General features: G+C 32.8%; 1 protein-coding gene across 2 annotated transcripts in view; it reads left to right on the top strand.

Moving 5' to 3' along the window:
- Drgx (Dorsal root ganglia homeobox) overlaps positions 1-21,479 on the top strand; it is a 38,195-nt gene extending 16,716 nt beyond the window's left edge. For both annotated transcript variants that reach the window (XM_066403683.1, XM_066403684.1), the window contains exons 5-8: positions 1,986-2,099; positions 2,154-2,398; positions 18,529-18,665; positions 20,531-21,479. In XM_066403683.1, the coding sequence (XP_066259780.1) occupies positions 1,986-2,099; positions 2,154-2,398; positions 18,529-18,665; positions 20,531-20,871 (837 nt within the window). In that variant the 3' untranslated portion in view covers positions 20,872-21,479. The remainder of the gene's footprint in view (positions 1-1,985; positions 2,100-2,153; positions 2,399-18,528; positions 18,666-20,530) is intronic.
- The last annotated feature ends 1,760 nt before the right edge of the window (positions 21,480-23,239 follow it).

The following is a 23,239-nucleotide window of genomic DNA, read 5'->3' as shown; positions in this document are numbered from 1 at the left end:
AAGTCCGCATCATATGGGAAATTCTTTTATTTATGAATTTGGGCAAATTTTGACTTTGCCTTCGGTGTGTGCTTAAGAAATGACGGGAAATGACATACAAATCGAAAAACAAATGACTGTAACTGTCAAATTGCAGTTTTTTTCAAAAATATTCAAAGCCTGCCATTATTTCCCAAAATTTTGAAAAATCACAAAGGAAAAAGTTTCTTAGTTTCTTATTTTCTATCCATACGTCAATTTTTAACTTCCTCGGACGAGTTTCATTTCATTTTTTTTTGTATTCCTGCATTTCCAAAGTATTCAAATCGGTTAACAATCTTGTAAGAATAATTACAGTATATCAAAGTAATTGTCTGAATGAATAATCAGTAGTTAAAGTTGTAATAAATTCATCTTTTTAAAGAAAATATAAAATTCATCAAAGGCGCCATGCCTTGATGCAAAGTTGATGTAGTGTAGAAAGAAAATGTTCAGGTTACCTTATTCCGGCATTTTTCTAAAGTTTATTAACACAGAGTTAGATATAAACAAATATCAGCTGTCCGATTTGAAATCGGAAATTCAGGAATACAAAACATTTCAAAAAATGAAAGTCGTTCGAGAAAATTGAAAATTGCTATATAGATAGAAAATAAGAAACTAAGAAACTTTTTCCTATGTGATTTTTCAAAATTTACAGAAATAATTGCAGATTTTGAATGTTTTTGAAAAAAATTGCAATTTGACAGTTATAGACATTCATTTGTTTTTCGATTTCTACGTCATTTCTCATCATTTCTGAAGCACAACCCGAAGGCAAATTCAAAATTTGCTCAAAATCATAAGTTAAAGAATTTCCCATATGATGAGGATTTAATAGGTCATACTGCATAAGATAAAGTTTTAAATGTTATATTACTTTTGGTTTTACCGGAAGTGACATAACCTTTTTCTTTTTTAATGAAAGAATACAAGATACACATCTTCAGGTTGTCCGACGGCCGATGAATCGTTGGTCGTTTATGGAAAGCTTTACACAGACGTAAAATCTTTTTTTACACCGTTACATCTTTCTACCGAACAATAACATTGGCTGGATTCAGTTTGACTTCATTGTTAAAATTTCTGCTGAATGACACTACACTTCAAACACATTACACATCAACAGTTGCACAACTGTTACATCTCCTGAATATGGTAATTTTTACCTTTCTAGGGACTATATCAAAAATCTAATGAAATTATCATTTAAAGATGTATTATCAATGGAAAACTCAAAACTAAGGCGGAATGGCCTAGCTCCTCAACAAATGATCTGATCCAATAATATAAATCATTCACAAGGAAAATTCAATAAAACGAAACTAAATTCGAATTGCGATCTATCCGAATAGCAATTATCATTAAGGTATCATGTTACTACAAATCTAATAAATGCTTCAGGGACATTTGCGCAATGCTTCAGTGTTGGTTTACATGCAATAGGGGTCATAGAGTGCGTGTATATGGAGTAAATTTGAAATTAGTTTCCAATTAAATTTTTTTGCAATTGAAATGTATTGAATTTATTGAGTTTGATTATTTCAATCTTTAGATTAAAGTTTAATAATGTAAAAGGTATTGATTAAATATATGGGCTTTAAAAACAGATTTGAGCCCATTTTTCAACCGGAAGACGTTTCATCGTACGGTCTAAAATTTTCAGGAATACTTTTGAAGTGTTTACCTCATTCTCATCAATTGAGTTTTTACATTAATTTGAATCATCGATTAATTTTTAGGATCTAAATTATACCAAATGGTTATAAGTGTCTATAAAGTGAAGTATTGCCTGGAGTCATATCCTCTTTTCCACCTCAAATTTTTTACGGAACTGCGTATATGTATATGACCTTTTTGCCTACTAAAAACCACTAGAAGTTGTCTAATTTAATTAATGCCAGTTTACTCATTACTATGATTTAAAAATTGGACTAGATTAAATAATGTTTAAAACTTAATTTCAGGTTTGGTTCCAAAACAGACGTGCCAAATGGCGAAAAGCTGAAAGACTCAAGGAAGAACAAAGAAAAAGGGACGGCCATGACGTCAAAAGAGATGGTGATTCAAAGGATGAGAAGGTTTGGTTTAATATATTTTTTGGATGATAAAAAAGGCTAAAGGGTGAATTTTAGATAGAAGATGGCCAGACTACAAGCTCCCCAGAGATAACAGCTGATGAAGATTTGACAAGAGAGCGTGAATGCTCTAGTCGCAGTTCTGTAGACCGGGAAACCCCGGATCATGCTCGGCCACCCACTGAAGCTGACGCATCAAATCCTCCATCTCCTCGTAGCAATCCAGCGTCACCTGTAGCTGCAGAACCACCAAAACCTGTTCAACATTCCACGTTGTCACATATATTTCCCTTTGGAGATGGGTAAGTACTACATAATCTCACCTAGCTTGCTCTCTACGCGCTGCAAATCTAAATTCGTACAGGACTCCATAATTAACACAGAAACGGGCAAGTTTCAGATCAAAGTTAAAATTAAATATCTCGTGAATTACAATAACGTGGCAATATAAATTCGAAAAATTTGCAAAATTTTGATCAACACCCTGTATTACCATACGTAGATGGCGAAGGAACCAATCGCTGCAAGCCGTTAAAACAAAATTCTGTCGAACTAAAATCTTCAAAGGACCCCGAAAACAAAATAGAAATTGAGATGTTATTTAATTTTGAGTTACAATATCACCTTTCAAATGTGGAATATCTACTGCATTTCCAAAATAAGTTAGCAGACATACATATTAAGCATCAGTTTCATCCATGCATAGTTAAAACATAAAAGGGACTTTATGGGTACTAAAAGGTTGTAGTTTATTGCTTAAAATTTAAAAGCATAGTTAAATTAACACCCTGACGTCATTTATTAATTAAAGATACAGCCTGGCTTAACTGATGCCAGCAGCAGTAATTATATTAACAATTTAATTGGCTCTAATAAGACAACAAAAGAGCAAATACGTTACGCTATAATGTAGTATTACAACGCATATTGTAGGTTTAACGAAAAAATGCCGTCATTATTTATTCATCTCTCTAGTTAAGGAAATGGGAACTCCATAAATCTTTCTTATGTGGGAAAATTATTTAAATGACAAAAATACTAACGAGGAAGTATTGGCATCTGCTTCAAGAACGATTGAAATTCTTTAAAGACCAATAAATGATTGAGGACAATCTGATACGAGAATTACTAATTATGCGACACGTGTATTTGATATCACAATGTAATGTATCAAAATGAGACAGGTGCGGCAAGAAGTAATAAAAGGGCGCACATCGTAATAATTCCTGTGTATGGTATTCATTTAAGTAAAAGCCAAAGGTTAAAGTACCATTTCGAGTGATGATGGCTGCAAATTTCCAGCAATTATTTTAAACAATGGAATGGTTGGGTGCATAGTTCGGTGTAAGACGTAATAGTAATAAATGTGACATATTTCATGTTAAATCTATCCTACAATAGATTAATTACGCATTTATCATACATACATAATGCTAAAATTACATTGAATTAGACGTAAAATATACTTTTAAAACAGGGGGATATCAAGGTATGTTAATTCGAAAATTAGAAGGATACATACAGGGTGCTAAAATGTTTGCAGAAATGTATGGAGATCTTCTAAATTATAAAAGATACAGCATGCTTTACAGTAAGGAAAACGTGCGCACTTAAATCCGTTTAAAAACTGAAAAAAATCCGAATATTGCGAAGATATCGGCGAAAAACAGAATGTGATATAAACATCTACTATAATAAAAAAATTTCATTTAGGGTTCTGGTGACTCTTTTTCAAATGGCTCTGGTGAATAAACCAAACTAATATTAAAATTTAATAGCAAATGAATACCATTTAGACTTACAGAAAGAGTCCACAGACCTTCAGGATGGCTTTTTAGTAGTTTCAGTCGTTTTTATTACGTTATTATCTTCTAACTCTCTTCTTAAGCTCGTTATTGTTATGGCACTACCCGAAATAAGTAAGTTATAATGAGGTAATTTCGTGGAGGAAAGTCGCGCAAAATGAATTTATAAAGGTACGTCCCAACCACAAAGGGATTCTCTACGAAGGAGCTGCAATAATTTGAAATTTCAGTAATCAGATTTATTATAATTTGTTTTGAAGCTTTAAGTAATTGCGCGATAGCAAAATTTCAAAATTTAATGTCTGTTAAAGGCAATGAAATTTTAAGGGCTTGGAGAATATTATCAGTAGCTATTCAAAATAATATGTAAGTAATATTACCTTTACTTACAAAATATACAAAACCATCTGTTTTGGCCTAAAGCAATAATGGACTGAAGTTATTGGAATGTATCCGAGGCGCAAAATTACTCACGATCCGTCTAAAGAAGAATATTTATCCTATTTTTAAATACTTATTTAGAGTTGCAATTTATTAACAAAAAAAAAAAAACTAATTTGACCTCGAATTTGAGGAAATATTTCTTGGAAATGTAATTTTGGAATTGGAGCAATATAAAAAAATCTGCGGCTTTTAATTCATATAAAAATCATGGAAGTAGGTAGTTTAAATCAAAGCATTGTTATATGTGTTAGAAAAATGAAATTGTTTTCTGATATCTAAAGCACCTTCTGAAATTCTGAAGCAGTACGCCTCTAAATTTTTTGAAAATCCAATTTTCGGATTTAAGAAATGGGAAAATATTTTCAGTGCCCAGATTAGCAATCCACATTAAAATCAGTGGTGGAATAGTTTCCATCATGTTCATTTTCTAAGTCCTTCTATCGGCACAGTAACAAAAAAAAACTTAAATAAATAATAAAAAATCACAACTACTCCTCTCATTAATAAAATCTCTAAATATGTATTAAGATTTACAAGATGGTGTTTATTCTAGTCCTGGACACACTGTATACTCAAAATCTGTGACTAATCAAGACCAAGACTTAAAACAACAATATAATTAAATTCCCGACAATCGACAAATTATGACGAGTAGTGTCGCCATATATAATTGGAGATCTGTCATTCGTACCGACAGGCCAATTAAAACACTCTGTATATGACATCATACGTTGGACGATTCGGGATTCAGATGATGGATTGACTTAATTTTTGTTAACTGCGTGATGTTGTTAATTATCAAGTGTTTAAATTAATTATTTAATCATTACTTCACATGCTCCATTTAATGTAATGCTATTTTCGGCATTAATTGCTCTTAATGAAAACAGTTGTTGGATAAATAATGTCTAACTTAGGGCTAATTCTATATATTTCTCGATCTCCCTGTTAATTATTCAAACATATTTCTATGTTTCAGACGAGCTTATCTCTTTTTTATGTTTTTCTATGATTAAGACGAGCTTTAGTGAACTTGAAAACAGGGTTGAAATAATTGGTGTCGACAAGTTTCCTCATTTTCAAGGAATAAATTTGTAAATTTGATGACGGCTGAAGTGATCCTCAATTTAAAAATATTTCGGCATTTTGAACACTTGTAAATTTTGCGCAGATATTTTTCCGCGTCTTTTTTGAATTGTTAATGAATGTTTCAAGTTCTTCAAAGTTGAAGTTTGGTGTTGACACATTTTTCCTTTTTCAGGAAACAAAGTTGTAAATTTAAGGACGAATGAACTGATCTGGAACTTACAGGTGGTCGTAACTTTTATTTCTACAGGAATTTTTCTCTATCGGCTTGTCCAGAGCTGAACATTGTTACGTAATATTGTTACGCACTCTCATTACATACACCTGCCTGTAGTTGCTGGTATTCCCTTATGCGTTCACCTTACGTCATTTGCAATTTACTGGTATAGAAGTAGAAAAAGAATTATTACGTCTGACTGAATAGCAAATTTAAGACTCTGTTCCTTTTTGTCGATTATGACCGTCACATGAATCGTTGTACCAATAACCATCAAATCTGATAAAAATCCCATTACTAATGTGTCAACTAAAAAAGCTCCTTTTATTGCTTCTCCGTAAATATTAAAGTCTATTTAAGCGAAATTTAGTAATGTCATTTGGTCTTGATAATACTTAACAATAACAATAATTGAACAACGTCGTTAAAACTGTGCAAATTGACACTTGACCCGTTGGAAGCACAACCGCAAATTGTATTTGCGGACCACTATGACAGGACGGATTAATATTTTAATTAGAACAAATAACATTTCCAGTGGCGGTACTAAAAGTAATTGTTTGATTAAAAGTTTATAAATTATTCTGCTTATAACGCTGACCACTCCATGGTGTCGGAAATTCATTATGTGGCCTATTCAGTGAGATTTTTAGAATATAAATTAATTTGCAATTACGGATCTACGCCTCTGTTTAAAAGCACTAAATATAGAACTGAAATGTGTTAGAGCGGCGATGAGGCGACTGCAAATTTTATTTAAATCAATTGAAATTACACTCTTTTAAATACATCAACTTCAATTAATCCACTTAGCTAATGTCATTTCATTTCACAAATAACGAAAGTAAATAAAATTCAATTACGATATGTAGAACGATGCAGTACAATTCCAATTGACCGTTGCGGTCAATTGTCTATGTAAAAAATTGTTTCTATGGTCGCTATTTATTCGCTATTAATTTTTAGTTCGGAAAATTGAAACGGGACACAAAAGATGCGATATACATAAATGTGTACAAGTATATTTAGAGACGGTTTAGTAAGAAGAATTGGAACCTCAATTAATTGTCTTAAAAACCGCCAGATATGAATGCATGAAAATTACCTAACATTTTATCAGTTAATTTTGATCAATTTTAAATTAACAAATAATAATGTTATATGATTTGTTATGAAATTCCAATAATAATGAAAGATAAAACATTACGATCAACATAACAATTAAACGGAAAAATTAAAAGACTACTCATTATCGTTTTTCATCCCATTACTTTTTGAACTGAAATTATTTAAACCTGAAACGTTTTTCTTGTAATTTAACTATTTGATATGCGCATACTCACATAATAACATAAACTAAATAGTGCTTTTTAGATTCCTAGACGAAAAATCTCAAAGGTATATAAAAATCTAAATGAAGACATGGAATTAATATGGATTAAAGCGTGACTTTGTGTTAAAAAAAAGGAAATCTAAATGTGTTAAATCAGGCAGTTTGGCATGCTGCTTCGTGGGTTTTGTTTATAGACCAAAACACTTTCTCAAATATTGTGGAATATTGAATAGGACTTTATGCTTCTTTAACACTCTTTTTTAGAATTGCACTCATCAAATCTGTGAAACTTGACTCTTAGCCTACGGAGTTTATCCTGGCATTCAAACCGCTTCTGATGACATTGTTAGTAAAGACGGTCAAAAAAATTGAGTATTAAGGTTCCAGAAACAATTCCTAAATCTCCAGAAAATGTTGATGGATGAAATAAAAGGGTATGCCCGTTAGGAAATAATATCAAGTTGGTAAATTTGTAATGAGCTACTTTTTGTTTTTACAATGTTTGATACAGTCGTTTTCGAATTATTTGTATTCAAAAGCCATGATTTTAACATTTAATCTGCAAAAACAAATCGCGGTTACCATTATTACGTGTTATTAAATGCTATATTCACGATTTGCAAATGCAATTAATTCGAAAACATTTACTCATTTTAATCATTTAATCGGTGGAAGAACTGAGTTAAAGTGACCATGATTATTTTGCGATGTTCGTTTGCTTCACCCAAGCATTTTCTGGTTATGCAGAGGACTTCTACAATTTTTATTAATATTTAAAATTTTTATCATTTCTAACAATAAACCTAACCCTCATTTCTAATAATCACCCTAAGTTTTTCTATTGGTAGAATATAATCTTAACGTTACAGGCGCCACCCACTAACTGAGCAATTTCAGATAAGAATTTAATTTCGTATTTTTAATTCTTTAACAAAAAACTACGAAAGAACTCATTACAGTTGTTTTTAGAATGTTAGAGAAAACTATTTACAGCATGATCCTCTACTAAATTTTTCTAATCGAATGCCTAAGTAAATTTAACAGACTAGTGCCGCTTCAGAAGGTCATAATGCGATTATCCTTCCGACTCCATACTAGGCCGCCACTGCTCCTATTAATGTTTAAGGGTGGTTTAAGGTTGTTAGTCGTGTAATTAAGGGGGATTACAGTTGTGATAATATTATTGGGGATGATAGTGGTGTTACGTCACTTGTGCTCTCATCCATGGCGGTCTAGGAGAGAGGCGGCTCGAATGTATGAGTCTTTCTAATCTCGAGGACTTCATATGATAAAACTGTAATAGCAATTTCAAATGGAGAAGTGGGATTAAAACAAGAAACACTTTAATGTAGCACGAATAATATATACTCTTACTAAATCTGTAATCAATGCAAATTTGGTTTTAGTATCTGAGCTAATGCAATTCAGCATAGCTTTATCGAGTTATCCCGTAATCTGTGATCATCTAATGCATCAAAACTGTTTAATATCACTCTGTGCGAGCAAAGGGAATTATTTAACACGTTATCAGTAGTATTACCATAATGACTTCATCCCATGTCTGGATTCTGACGTTCGGGAACTTAACAGAGGCAGCAATAGAGTATTGAGTATCATGGAGAATATAAGGTTTTTTTAACTTACTAATGAAAGCATATTATTAGACAAAAGGTACATACAACAATTTTTCAATGCCACTTTAAGTTACCTTGGTAATGGCCTACTTCCCATCAAGAAAAGTCCAGACAGCTACTTATTCCTTGATCAAATTATGGCACCTCTAATTTTATTATTTAAGTTCAAGTGCCCTAATCATTCAATATATTCAGACATTATCAACTATACCTAATAAGAATATCTAATAATAGGATTTAAAACAATATGCGGCACACTTGAACATATCAATATACAGCATGTTTTAAAAAGCTCCATTTATGTATTTCAGCTATTTAACTTGGTTGGTTAATTAGATTAGAAATAGAGATAATGGGTTAGAAATTCTATTTAAAACCAGTTATATGTTAATCAGTGAAGCCCTATAATTAAACTAGGAGACAAGAAAGCCCCTGGACTGGCCTGTTTATGCATTAGGATATGATTTCAAAAGATGCATAGCAACGATAAAAAAAATTTAGTTCATTTATGGAAAGTACAGACATTTAGCCATAAATAAAGTTAGTATTGTATTCGCGTATAATGATCATCATACCCTCTAAAGAGGTGTGCCACTTACTTTGCTCTTAGTACAAAATTCTCTATCCGAGAGTAACCTTCATTTGATGTTCGTCCAATAATGCACTATTCTATATATAAGGCTATAATTAAAATGTAAATTAATTTAATTGTAGAATTATTTTCATGAAAATGTGATTGAATATTTAATTTGGAGCATATTCTGAATATCTTATACGGCTTTTACATAATTATTGATTCACGGTTAATTAACAAAAAGCAGTAATTTGAACTACTATAAGATGAAACTAAAAATACACTTACAGGCCCATTAAAAGCGAAAAAATATCTGTTATACCTATAATGCCTAAAACCAATCAAAACCGAAAATTGAAATTTGCCGAGGGAATATGTTCAATCAAAAAATGCGAATATGGGAGCATAAATAAGTAAAAAAAGTAAAGTATGAAAACCGGAAATTGGAGTGGAATTTTTTTCCAATTTGCTGATAATTGGCAACTTTGAAATTTCACAAAATTTGCATAGCACGGTATTCTAATAATGAAATAGCAAACAGATTTAATTTTTTAGTATACATATGCGGTGTTACGTTTCAATTTAAAAACCCGGGAAAAGTAATAACTCGGATGAAACATAAAAGCGCTCGCGTAACTATTTTACAGTAAATTTAAAAAGTCCAAAATGCCTGCAGGCCAGTTTAATAATTTTGCAGGAGATCCGACAAAATCGGTGCTTCTGTCGTACATGTCGGACAGTTCAGTTCAATTTAAAAATATAATTTCATGGCAAATATTAGCATATCGGATTTTACTCCATTACAGCACACGAGATGGAATTATGTAACGGCTTTTTCGAAGGAACCAACCCGTGGGATTGATGTATTTGCGTGTGCTGGGGAATAGATAAAATTTACTTCTTATTTTTCACTCTTTAACGTAAAGAAAGCTTAGAATATTAGCTGGTATAGCTCCATGGTAGCTGCCGCCATCAGCTGCGGCTGCCATCCTTTTCAACCTTAATTTAGTTCAGGTTAGTTTTTTTTCACACCTCAACAGATACAAATCGCAATTTATTTTTTATTTATAGGACTCCCATACCCTAATTTCTATTCCTAAATTAAACATATTCCAACTCAGTCCCAAATGAGCCAAAACGCCTTTGTCTCCTAAAGGTCATCGAGGTTCGCAAACCGGAAGTGCGCGAAGAAGGATCGCAACTTCCGGTTTCCCAAAGTGCGTGCACGCGTTTCCTGGTGCCATCCAGTCATAATCGTCTTTGTTCAGCCCTACACGTGTTCGCATATGTTAGATTGATTCACCCCATGCTGAGTCAAGAGGACCATGTTTTGTGTGGGGTGATTCTGGGGGTGTGTAATTGTGTGTTTTTTATATTGTACTACAGTTTATTTCATATGAGGGCTATTACATGAGAAGTCACATGAAAGGTTTGCGGTCATTATAGGTGTGTAAGAATAGGGTTCTGGACTGACTTGATACTTCTACTTTGTTTTTTAATATAAGAGCTAAGAAAGTTTTTATGTAAAGTAAAAAAGGTTGCGAAACAAACTAACGATATAATATTCTTTAATTCAAAATTAAGCAAATTCCCGTCGCGCCGAGAATAATGTAATAAGCAACATATGCATATCTTGTTTTACGGGTTTATTCAATTCCTGGTATATTAAAATACGAAAATGCCAAATAAAATGAAATATTCATGGAGTTTCGAAATATTCGCAGAATATTCTCCTGGCCGACTACAAAGTTAACTTGTATCCGGGAAACTTTATTGAGGAAAATTTGATTTAATTTTTATAACAGCAGCGCCAAAGAGGAATGAGTGCCGTAATTTCTTTTGATGCTGCAATATAATTTCTGTGTACCAAGTACTTTGGGATTATTAAATTTTGTAGCGCAGCGAGAAAAACTTTTTATGATATCAGCGCACCTGAATAAGGAAATAGCATCCAACGTTACGAGTAGAACGAAAATTTGCAATTTTCTTTAAGACTTAATGCTCAATTTTCACTTTTATTGATCAATAGTCGCACGTTTTATCGCATAGGAAAATCTTGGTATTTATAATGTTCCTGGCTATTAAATCTATGTATGACAGTGTAACATATCGCATAAGATAGGGCAAAGCGGTACAGGCGATATCATTAGTTTTATTTAAAAAGTTTGTTTGAATTTCGAAGATTAGATTTAGCGGGCACAATTTTTTTAACGGAATCCCCTGTATATTTATTACAAATATTTAAATTCCGCGTGAAACTTATTTACCATAATTCCCAGTATACTTAAAGATATTGAATTGACAAAAACTGATATAGAAGAAGTTAATAATGTGTTTAAGAGTCATAGTGAATGCTAAACTCATTGCCTTATATAGGTTTGCTTTTACAGGGCGCCCAATTTGAGAACATTTTAAACATCAACATAACTTTATCAAAATTCCAGTCAGTCTGCAAATAATCGTTAGGTCATAGCGACTTAAAACTACCATTATATTACATATTCCACTAATCGGCAAAAGTCTTACACCTCCCTAATATTTATATTTTCATACATATAAATAATATGTGCATTGGGCAGAGGTAGTGATTCAATACAAATGGCTATGAACAAAAACCAAGGAAACAAATAAACAAAAAAATTAATTAAAAAACTACTTCAAAAATAGTTCATTATTGAAATGATAAGGAGGTGCCAAACTTTTGCCGATGAGGGTATTACTCGTACAACATTCATATAAACATTTTTTCCAAGTAATGTCATATGACACTTTGTCAGACTATTGCGCTACCCTGTATAATAAAGTCGCAGTTAACCATAACATCCGGCCAGTTTTTAAGACCAAGTTGGTGAGAAGATATTAGTCTGCAAAGTTCTAATTAATAGTTATTTAACGAACAAGTGCATTATTAATGATGATGATTAATAATCGAGACATTTCAACGCTTGGGCGTATTAAACGTGTCAATAAGAACCAAGATTTGTTTTTGTCGTATGTTTTCTTAAAAGAGAACAATTTTTTAATACTTTACAATTTGTTTTTAATTACTGACGTATTTGTGTCACAATTGGGAAATCAAGCTACATGCAGTCTCTGTATTTTTAAAGCAACAAGAAAAACATGTCATTAATAAGAAATAAACCAATATACAATTGGTTCTTCAAGTATAATATATTTATCTAAATTAACCACTACATTGTTGTCATTAATGTTTAATTCCAGCATCACGATCATACGCTCAGCAATGGATTTTCTCCAGTTCTCTGGTTTAATCAATTTAATCAACATGAATCAATAGTATTTATCAAATGAATACTAGCAACATACATTTCAGCCTTTTTCTTAACGTCCATTAATAGTCACATCGAATGTTAAATCTAAAATTTTATAAAGCAAAAAAATAGTTCCAACACTTATTCAGATTCGGTAAAATCGGAAAATTTAAAGAAATCTTTAGTAAACGGCATTTTCTTTAACTGTTAAATAAATACAATTGCATCGTTGAATTGAACCTTCCCATTAAAGGGAAACTTTAGATCGCCTGGTACCTTTCCGAATCGTAATCCCATGTGCAGAAATATAATTATTGCAAATTACGAAACGAGTTTAGGGGAAGACCTCCAAAGCGAAATTCGCCATCCACTCTAATCAAATCAAGGGATTTCCCAACATTTCGTCGAGTTCGAGTCCAAAGCAAAGCCTATCCCGAGTGGCTTAATTCAATTTAATATAGTTTGCATTAATTGCCATAGCACGTATCATAATCGACGGTTGATACACATTCCATTTCCATATTTGGAAATTTGATCCTAGCACCCCTTCCTGTTCTGAGCGAACAGACAGTGGCGGCATCCAGATGTTACTCTATAAACCTTTCGAATTTTAAGATAAGACAATTCACATTTCCAAACGATCAACGCGATCTAAAGTATTAACACTAAAAAATTATGTGTTAAGTAAAATGTGAATCATACTCATCAGAGTTATGAAATTACGAAGCTCGAGTGTAATATTCTCCGCCAATGATGTCTTTCTCGTTTTAGTTCGAGTCGTATTCTCTCCCCATTCTCGCCTGAAAGTTGGCGTTCGGAATTCCTCAACTAATGCAAAGCAAACGGCTTTCCAATTTGCTGTTTGATTATTTATCACATTCATTTACATATCGCATTTGCTGCCGTGTCGGTGAAAATGGCCGCATAGGTACACTGATTTATGTGAGCTATGCTTCTATGAGATTATTCGACGTTTCCAGTATTACACATATAATGGTTAATTGCCCCACAATGGTTTGAATTTCAAATGAACAACCAAACAACAATAACTATGGTTTACTTCAATTAATATCTGGGTAGTAGTGGCTAATAACCTTGTCAATAAAAGCAACGGTTTTAAGCCGTATTAATCGACATCGCTCAATTTTTCTGAAGGCTTTTCCTTTTTCTGTTTCTGAGCTCTAAATGTATGGTACGATAAAATAACGCACTCTGTAAAACACTACTGTTTTGTACAACAAATATCCGCTGACTCGGTTTTAAGACACAAGCCGTAATCCTCGGGGATGCTCTAAAGTAAATTCGAGTCTAAACATTTTAACTGAGGGCGGATTTGCTAGGGCACCGGTGGAAACATGTCAGCAAACATTATTAAAGACGTCAAACAAACAGGCTTTCATATTGGCAAATGTAATATAAGAAATGCGACATTTTGATTTATTTATACGTTTGAGCCCCGTCGCTGGATAAATGGAGCTCGACTCGAACATTATTTTCCAAGTGAAACCGTCAACTTTTGTCTCGATCAGTTTTCGCTGTATTAGGTTTGGTAGGTGAATTTAATTGGGTTTTACCTATTTTTAATTATTTGTTTAATACTAAATATTTGAAATGAGATTGTGGTTTATAAATAAACCTTAATGTGCTGATGAAATGAATTATTAAAAAGGAACTGAATGTGCTATCGTAGAAATGCACAACACTTTGCATATACTATAACAATGCGTCAAGACCATTTTTACCTACTAATAAATAGATGTAATTAACACGCAATAATGCATTTAATAAAATTAACCTGATAAAGCTACCGAAAAACTGAAACGTTTATACTAAAATCTGATGCAACTACCCTTGAGGAAAGATAATTTAACACTTATTTTAAGAAAGATTTTCAAGAAAGTTCAAGAAAAAATAAAAACGGTTTTAGCAAATATCGTATTTTTCTTGGATATTTGCAGAATGGGCTGGAATTTTCGAAAGTTTTGAGGCTTAGTGATGATTCTTGCTTTAAACATGAGCAGGTTTGTCCCAGAATGACAGACTTCGCCTCTCTTACGGTTTTCGAGATCTCTATCGGCAAACGGCAAATCTGAATAACCGTGTCTATTGTCTTTTATAAAATTCTCTCTGGCATTTTCTTTGAAAATAGTCCGTTTAAACTTAGACATTCTGACACAGAAGTTCCTTAAAAAGGCACTTCGTTCGAAAAATTGCGTTTCCATCACAAAAGCTTCCCAATTTAAATACACAAGACAAGAAGCCTTCTTACATGAAGACGGTCGGATTTTCATGTTTAAAATTTAAAGGTAAAATTTGCTTACGCTCGGGGGAAACTACATTTGGCCGTACAAAACGGATCTATAAAACATATAAATTCTATATTCTTTCTGTGAAGAGCCATATTACATTTTGAAAACACTGAGAGCGAGGCAAGGATCCGACAAGATGGATATTTTTAAATATTCATCAGGACAGACACAAAGAGGGTAATATTGTAAAACGAATTTTTCATTTGCTGAAACGCAAACACAAAAAGTCGGCTAAGAGCTTGGGGTGAAAAGATTTAATGTTAATTTGCAGGCTCTAAAGAGAAAACCACGTCCGGTTATAACTGCTGACACTTGTTACATTCTTAACTTTGGAAACCGTACAGATTTGCCATTACAAGAGAGAATTCATTAGATTCTAAATAGTATGCCTCATGAATTGTTGAGATTGTTTGGTGACGCAAAGTGCAGATAAATGAAATAAAACATTTTTCCCTATCGCTGCCTAGAAAATAAACAAAAACACACAAATAACGTAACCGAAAAATCTTAGACAATAAATTGCACGGAATTATGAATAAAATCGACTTTTTGTGGTCCTATTTTTAATAAACTGGAACAAAATCAAGCTAAATTAAGAAAAACTTTTTCATAATTTCTGAAATTTAATACAAAAATAAACATGAAATGCATGTGAAAATCACTTATCACACTCGGAAAACATACATGCCTTTGCTTACAACTGCAAAAATAATGAAATTCTAATATATTTTTTTGCAAGGATAACTGTTAGCGAACGTAATCCATACAACATCTTTCTATATTCAAATACCTCTGGGTGAAAAATTTCCTGAGATAGATGCCGGACTTTGTACAAGAGTAATTAATCGGACTTAACGTACGAAAAGTGTCCATACAGGCCGCAGATATTTCATCGAAAAGGTCACTTTTCACCATTCTATCCTAGGTAACTCAAACTAACAGCCATAGCGAACTTGGGCCAATAAACGCAATTACATTAGAAATTGATAGTTAATCTAGTCGGATTGGGTCTGAATTATCGGGCGCAAGCCCAGCAACACCTGACATGATTACATTAATATTGCTGCTCATAAATAAACGCGCACAAATTAGAGCGACTGTGCAATTAATTAATCAACTAATTAACAGACAGGTGAGATCAAAGAAAACCCGGCGTAACCCCGACAACGGCCTAAATCGGGTTTGCGGATATGCCAGGCACGAGCTTCACTTGTAAAAGCGAAAATTAACTGTGTAGTCAGAGATAATTTGTTTACACAGCTAAAAAGAATTTTCAGGATTATGGGGTTAACTCGAGTTTTAGCCCTTTGCTAGTTGACTTGATTTTTTCTTCTTTAAAGTTTAGGTAAATGGCTCCAAGATACAAGTCTTGCAAAAAGATAATCCAATTTGACATTCTTTTAAACATTTGACATATGACCCTCCCTCTATTTTGACAGATTACATATATTTGGGCGGTAACACGGTTGTCTGCCTAGGTGAAATATAAGCATAAAAATTCTGACGACATAGTGGTACTCGTAAGGAATCGACTAGACAGTCCAGCACCTTTCAGAAGGTTCTGGACGTAGTTTTTAGCTAGTGCAAAAATAGTTGACTTTCTGGAGACCATTTTCCCAAATTTACTATTTAAATTGTACACTCACAGATCAACTGTAGCCGACAGAATAGAGACAAATAATAACCATAGCAGTGCAATAATGTGTAAGAGGTACAAATAAGTTTCCGCCGTTTGATATCAAAAATTAGGAATTTATTGTGAAAGAACGATGCATTATGTTTTATTCAAAGAATAAATCTATTGTCCATCGCTGGCCACTACTTTTTCCCATCTTTCTGGCAGCAGTCGAATACCACGTCGGAAGAAGTCTTCATCTTTTGAGGCTATCCATGAATCGACCCATTTTTTGGTATCATCATATGATAGCGCGGCTTAGACAGATCATGTGCCATCGATTGAAATAAGTGATAGTCTGATGGGGCAAGGTCTGGTGAATATGGCGGGTGGGGTAGGACTTCCTAATTAAGTGTTTCCAAATAGATTTTGACCGTCACCGCAACATGCGGACGAGCATTATCATGTAGGAGAATAATTTGGTCGTGTCTGGAGTAGTAATGGGCGCGTTGTTCCTTGAGTGCTTGGCTCAATTTCGTTAATTGTGTTCGGCAGAGAGTTCCAGTAATGGTTGTGTTCGGTTTGAGCAACTCATAATATATGACACCAAATATACAACATGAGTGTTTTTCCATGAATATTTGGTTTGGTTGTCGATGTTGAAGCATGGCCAGGTAGTTCCCATGATTTTCTCTTCTTTGGGTTATCGTAATATATCCATTTTTCATCGCCAGTGACTATTCGATGCAAAAAACCTTTTTTTATGTCTGGCGAGCAGTATTTCACTCTTGCAAAATCGGCGTTCAACGTCTCTCGGCTTTAATTCATAAGGAACCCAATTTTCCTGTTTTTGAATCATTCTCAATACTTTTAAACGATGCGAAGTTGCTTGTTGAGTCACTTCTAATGTAAGTGCAAGTTCTTTTTGCATTTGAGATGAATCTTCCTCCAATAGTACTTCCAATTCCGTATCTTCGTATACTTCAGGTCTTCCACTGCGACATTATTGAACGAAACAAATTATGTGATACTATAAATTACTAATAAAGAGTCACTAACATTTCAAGGTTATATTGTTCCTAAATTATCAAACTCGCGATAGTACATTTTACATCTGACAATTTCAAGATAATCTTCTGATGGGGGCATGTTTTGTCAAACGGCGGAAACTTATTTGTACACCTTATAGTTCATAGTGAAACTAGAGAAGTGCGGAAAAGTAGCCATACCCGTTCCGAACTAGGAAAAGCTATTTACCGCACGCTAATATTTAATTCAACAGAGAGTATCACTTTTCGCACTACTTTTTTCACTTTATGTATTGATTGGTATACATGAACCTCAGATAAATTATTGAATTCACGTAATTTCCGGTTCTTCGGAAGAATGTCAAATTTAATGCTGAACACTGTTGACAACCGAAAAACGGATTACTAAAGTTCAAGAAGAGTTCGCAACTTAAAACAAAAACTCCATTTAGGCACAGCTACTAGAATTACGCCCTTAATCTCAGGAACAGCATTACTATACTTTTTTAATTTACTGGCCGAAAAAAGTCTAGAAACTAAACACTTTTTCTAGGAACTTCTTAGCATAAGCAAAGCATAACCCATTAGAGGGCAATACTTTTTGAAATTAAATTATAAATTCAACCTGTATTGCTACCGCTCTTACATTTTCAACTTCCAGCAAGAGTCTTCATCCAGTATATAATAAATATAAATGAAACGTATACGTAGTTCTTCTCGCCCGAAAAGGGGATAAAAGAAAGCTGATTTTTAGCATTTTAAATTCCCTCCCTTTAATTCACCATTACGCTTTAGTACACCCTCCGATTTAAATAAATAATAGGCCATTTTTATGATGCGGCGGGCCCACAGCTAATTTGATCACATACATTATTTAAACGGAGAAGAAAATTCCGCAATTACTTTGTGCATTGCTGCATGAAAGTTTTAAGCAAGATTATCGCTAGTCTAAATTGAAATTTATGTTTGCTTTATTTAGGTTCCTGTTAACATAATTTTTAGGTAGAAATATAATATTATGGCGTTACTGCTGCGGTTTTAATATTAAGAAAGTGTTCCGGAGGAAAATTTTTCTTTCAAATACATTGAACTATAATATTTTTTCTTTGTTTCAGTCCGGGATCCGGGTTTAGACCGATTATGGATAGTGCAAGTGGACCTAGAAACACGCCGCCATCTTTATTTTTCCCATCCCATTTGGCCTCTCATATCAGTACTCAGTTTTCACCACCATTATTTCCTTCTTTGAAAGGTAAGTCATTATTAGTATAACAGTATAACAATAGTACATTGTCTCACTACTGCTGAAAACGCTGTTTTTTATACAAAGAGTTTTTCGGTACAAGCTAAAAGTGAGTAACACAATGTCCTAATTGAATTTGATAATGATGATATTTTATTTAATTTGATTTTATTTAAATTGAAGTTGATATTTCACACAATATTTGCTCTACTACTGTGAAAACTACATGAGCAAAGACTACAAAGATATTGTAATCTATTTCATTGGGAATTTTAACCTCAAAAGACACAATATTATTATTATTTGATTAGTGTGGGAAAAGTACACTTTTCCCACTTATATAAGGATGCATATTTGTTGCTGACAATTTGAGATTTGTGATTTTTAGGTAAGGTTATCAGTGTGTTCGCGTTTATTCTCCAACCAGTTAGTAGTGTAAAGATTTTCAGCAGTATTATACCTTAGCAAAGTTGTTGTCTAGAAAGGACACTCGGTATGAACTGAAAAATTGATATCAGCATAGGTTTTAGAGACAAATTTTTCGTTCAGTGAAATGTTGTTCAAATAGTATTTTCTTTGATTAAATTAGAAAATCTATCTAATTGAATGTTTAATAAAAATTTTTAAAACTTTAAACTTTAAATTCTATAAAATCGGAACTTTAGAGGTCTATGTTGTTGGGGAATCTAGATTTTTTTCTTATGAACTTTTCGCATTAACCATATTCAAAATGTTCAATAACAGTGACAATTATCAAAATATTCAATGACAACATAGATCCATATCTCATAACAAAGAGGTAAGGATTGTTTCTATCATATCGCATATCCCAACAACTTTACTATATACTCTGATAAATCTAATGCTGTACCAGCTTATATTCCCAATACAGCTAATCTAGTTAGGTCCAAACAATGTCAATACTTAGTTCTTTAATCCTCTTATCGAGTTAAAAGTTTGAAGTTTCGAAAGATAATTTTAAAAGTAGCAGGTGCAAATTGTCGACAAATTGGCAAATGTATCGTGTTTATCCATGCGAGGCATTAGACTAACAAAATTAAGAATGTTATACGGTTATTTATAAGATCATTTGGAAATAAATCCTGATAACAAGATATTACGAAGAAATCCAAAATGAATGCATATTTATTTAATAATTTTTGTGTTAACATCTGTTTCTTGCTCCCAATTGAAGGTATTAGTGAATGTAGGTGGGCCTACTACAAAACTTAACCTTTAACTAAATTATGCTTAAGGTCTTTTCAGATCAGAAAGAGATCAGATACGATTGGAAGAAAAAGAGCTTCGATTTTATCGGAAATTCTGCTTTCTTACCGTTGGCGCATTCATATTTTCACTTATTTTTTTAGTGTAATTTCCACGTACAATTTAGGACTAATAATAATGCTAGCCACTTCAAAGAATCTAAAAAAAATGACAGATGATGATAATTATTATAGAAACGACAATTTCGAGTTTTGATGAAGGATATGAATTGACTACTGCAATTTATAGTTTGAAAGTAACCTCCATTATTGCCCATAATTCACCATAAAACGAGAATCTAGTGAATGCTACCGTTTTTCGATTTAATGCTAACTAGAACTGAAGGTGAAGTTCACATTGAAGTACTGAAAACCGAATGTCATATCTTTATAACTCACCCTATTATATCACTTTCAATATGATTCATCCAATTATCACCTTCAACTCGTTTTTCTACATATTATTCAATCTCTCTCTCCAAGACTATTTTTAAATAAATATTATTTCCACTTGTACTCGTCTATTCACATTCAAATCACTTGGACTATGTTTAAAATTCTGACAAATAAATCGACTCTTGATAAACAACATGCTCTATTTTGTTGCAGGTTTCCCAGGATTTTGCTCCTGCTGCCCAATCAAACCTTTAGGCAGCACTATTTCCCCACACCATTTACTTCCAACAAGCGACTCCAGCTCTGCTCTTTCGCAGAATTCTCCCGTGGGAAATGACCAAAGGCAATCCAGTGTTGCAGAACTACGAAGAAAAGCCCAAGAGCACTCCGCAGCTTTGTTGCAGAGTTTGCAACATGTGGCCAGTTTCCAACAGGCAGCAGGGTTGAATTTCCCTCTGCTACCACCTCTGACTTTGCAGGCTCTACAGAGAAAGCATGATATTGGAGGAAGAGCGAGTCCTGAGAACCCTGTGAAGGAACATTCGCCCACATAGGATTAGGATAATACAATACAAATAGAATCAAAGATCTAAGTGGTCAATTAGATCTAAGGGATCTAATTGCCAGTAACGCAGCTAAATTGTTATTCACATAATTTCACCTCAAAAATTATCAGCTATGACGTAATTTAGTGAAATAATATGTCGTACAACGCAAATATGTAAATTCACGAAAATGAAATGAATTTTAAGTACTGTAAAATATGTAGTTTTAAGATACTTATACAATTCAACACTTTTAGACTTACACAAGATGTTATGCAAATAAATTATATAGCTGTAGGCAATTATTACCTCTTTTCGAACTGAGACATTGTTTCAATGGAATAATATGTACAGGTAGTAAGCTGATTTTGTAAAACCAATGAATTTTGCAAATGTAACTCCAATTGATATGAAGTTTAATGTATATAAACTACTTAGAAACGTACCTACTGGTCATGAAACTTAGTTATAAACGCAGATTTATTGTTACCAAAATTATTGTGATGTGATCGAGGTTTTAGTGATTTTTTTATTAATTTGTGCAAATGTACATTATCTTACGCAATATTTTACATTTAGTAGGAATATTGAATAAATTATGAAAATACAATTTTAAATTGATATTTTATTTAAAAATTCCCAACCCTTGTCGGTCTGAAAACTGGAATTTAACAACACGTTATACAACTAAGAACTTGTAAATATTTTACCCATTTAAATTATTTCATTACTTTGGGTTAGTTAGACTGAAGGTATTATTCTCAATTAGTAATGAGTATTTACACACTTTTTAACAAAATTTTATGCATTTTTTAAATAATTTAATAACTGAAGGCTTTAAAATTATTTACAGAGAATCTGTTTCAGATTGTTTAAAATCCTTTTAATGTTTACAAACTTATTAATTAATGACCTCCATTAATCCATTAATGTATGATTTTTTATTAGTGCACGACTTTGAGAGAATTATAATTTATTTGACGCGGTTGAGGAAATGATCGCTTGCATTTAACCACTTACAACACCTATGGTGGACATATATTTGTCTCTTATAAAAGTTTGAACTTTTGACATGAAGAATCAATGACGAAATAGAATCAACAAAAGGCACTGTTACCAAATTTACACTCAAGCTCATTACGGTTTGTTGAAATATTCAAACCCAAACCAGAATATTTAAATATAAGTAGCTACAATTTAACATCTAACATATCTACTAAATCAACTTAAGACCTGTATAGAATGCATAATATATGTCTCAAGGAGACTGTAAGGATTAAGGTATATAAGATGTAAAAGCTTAATTTCAGTTTCCACTTTTATCTCATCATAACTTCTACATTTTTTGATATACTATATTGAAATTGAAAGAATATGCAATTCATTGAAGACTACATACATAAATTTCACAATCGTTTGCCTCAACCTACGGCCAGATATTTTTGTGAGAAGGGTTGGCCCCCCTTATCCTTAAAAGTTCACAAATCTTCAAACGACAAAAGGAAAACTACAAAGCAAATAAAAGTGCATTGGTGTTTGATCATACTTCTGGTCAAGGTGTTCTTCAAATTTTCGAAGATAATTCAGATGAAGACGCAAATGTACTTATTTTGCATGATTAGGTACTAATAATCTAATTTCAAATTAAAAAACCTTTAAAATATTAATCACCTGTTGAAAGAAATTTACGTCCGTCAGTCAGTATTTAGTCAGTGTTAGTTATACAGTTTTTTTCACACAGAATTTCACCTGCTTTACTGTACCAGGACCTTAATGAAATAATCTATAACGCAAAGCAGTATCATAAAGAGAAAATCATTGAAAATCAAATTGTACATAAAAATTAAAACTAATTAACGAAAGGAATGTATGAGCGCAAGAGCCATCAATGATTGAAAAATAACCACCTCATTAAAGGATCAAGTCAAGCAGGACATCAAGCAAAGATCCACTATATTATAGAGTCGTGGATAAGGGTATTTAAACAAGTTCAATTTGTGTCCTCTATCTAGAGAGATGCAGCAATTATTGCTGTTGCTGCTTTCATTTTATTAAACTGAGGAATTAATTGAAATTACCTGCTTGTATTTCATAGTGCGAAATAAAACCCGTTTTGCCGCACGCTCAGAATCAGAAAACTTTTACTCTTTTCGTCAAAATCATAAAAAGTTATTTTTCGATTAAAAGAAGCATAAATAATACTCTTAGTTTCAAAACAAATATAACTAAATAATCTGCCAAGAAGGTCGGATCAAAGCGTGAAGCCGAAAGCGGAATTCGTAACCGATTCATACAGACAAAATACAATCAAGTATGAAAACAAACGGACGGCGTCGCAAAAGGCGTCGCGACGATTATCGATGCGTCCGAATGCGAG

Source organism: Euwallacea similis, chromosome 30 (genome assembly GCF_039881205.1).
Source record: "Euwallacea similis isolate ESF13 chromosome 30, ESF131.1, whole genome shotgun sequence".
Classification (NCBI taxonomy): domain Eukaryota; kingdom Metazoa; phylum Arthropoda; class Insecta; order Coleoptera; family Curculionidae; genus Euwallacea; species Euwallacea similis.
Note: the sequence above shows the minus strand (reverse complement) of the source record. Positions and strands in the feature narration are given on the sequence as shown.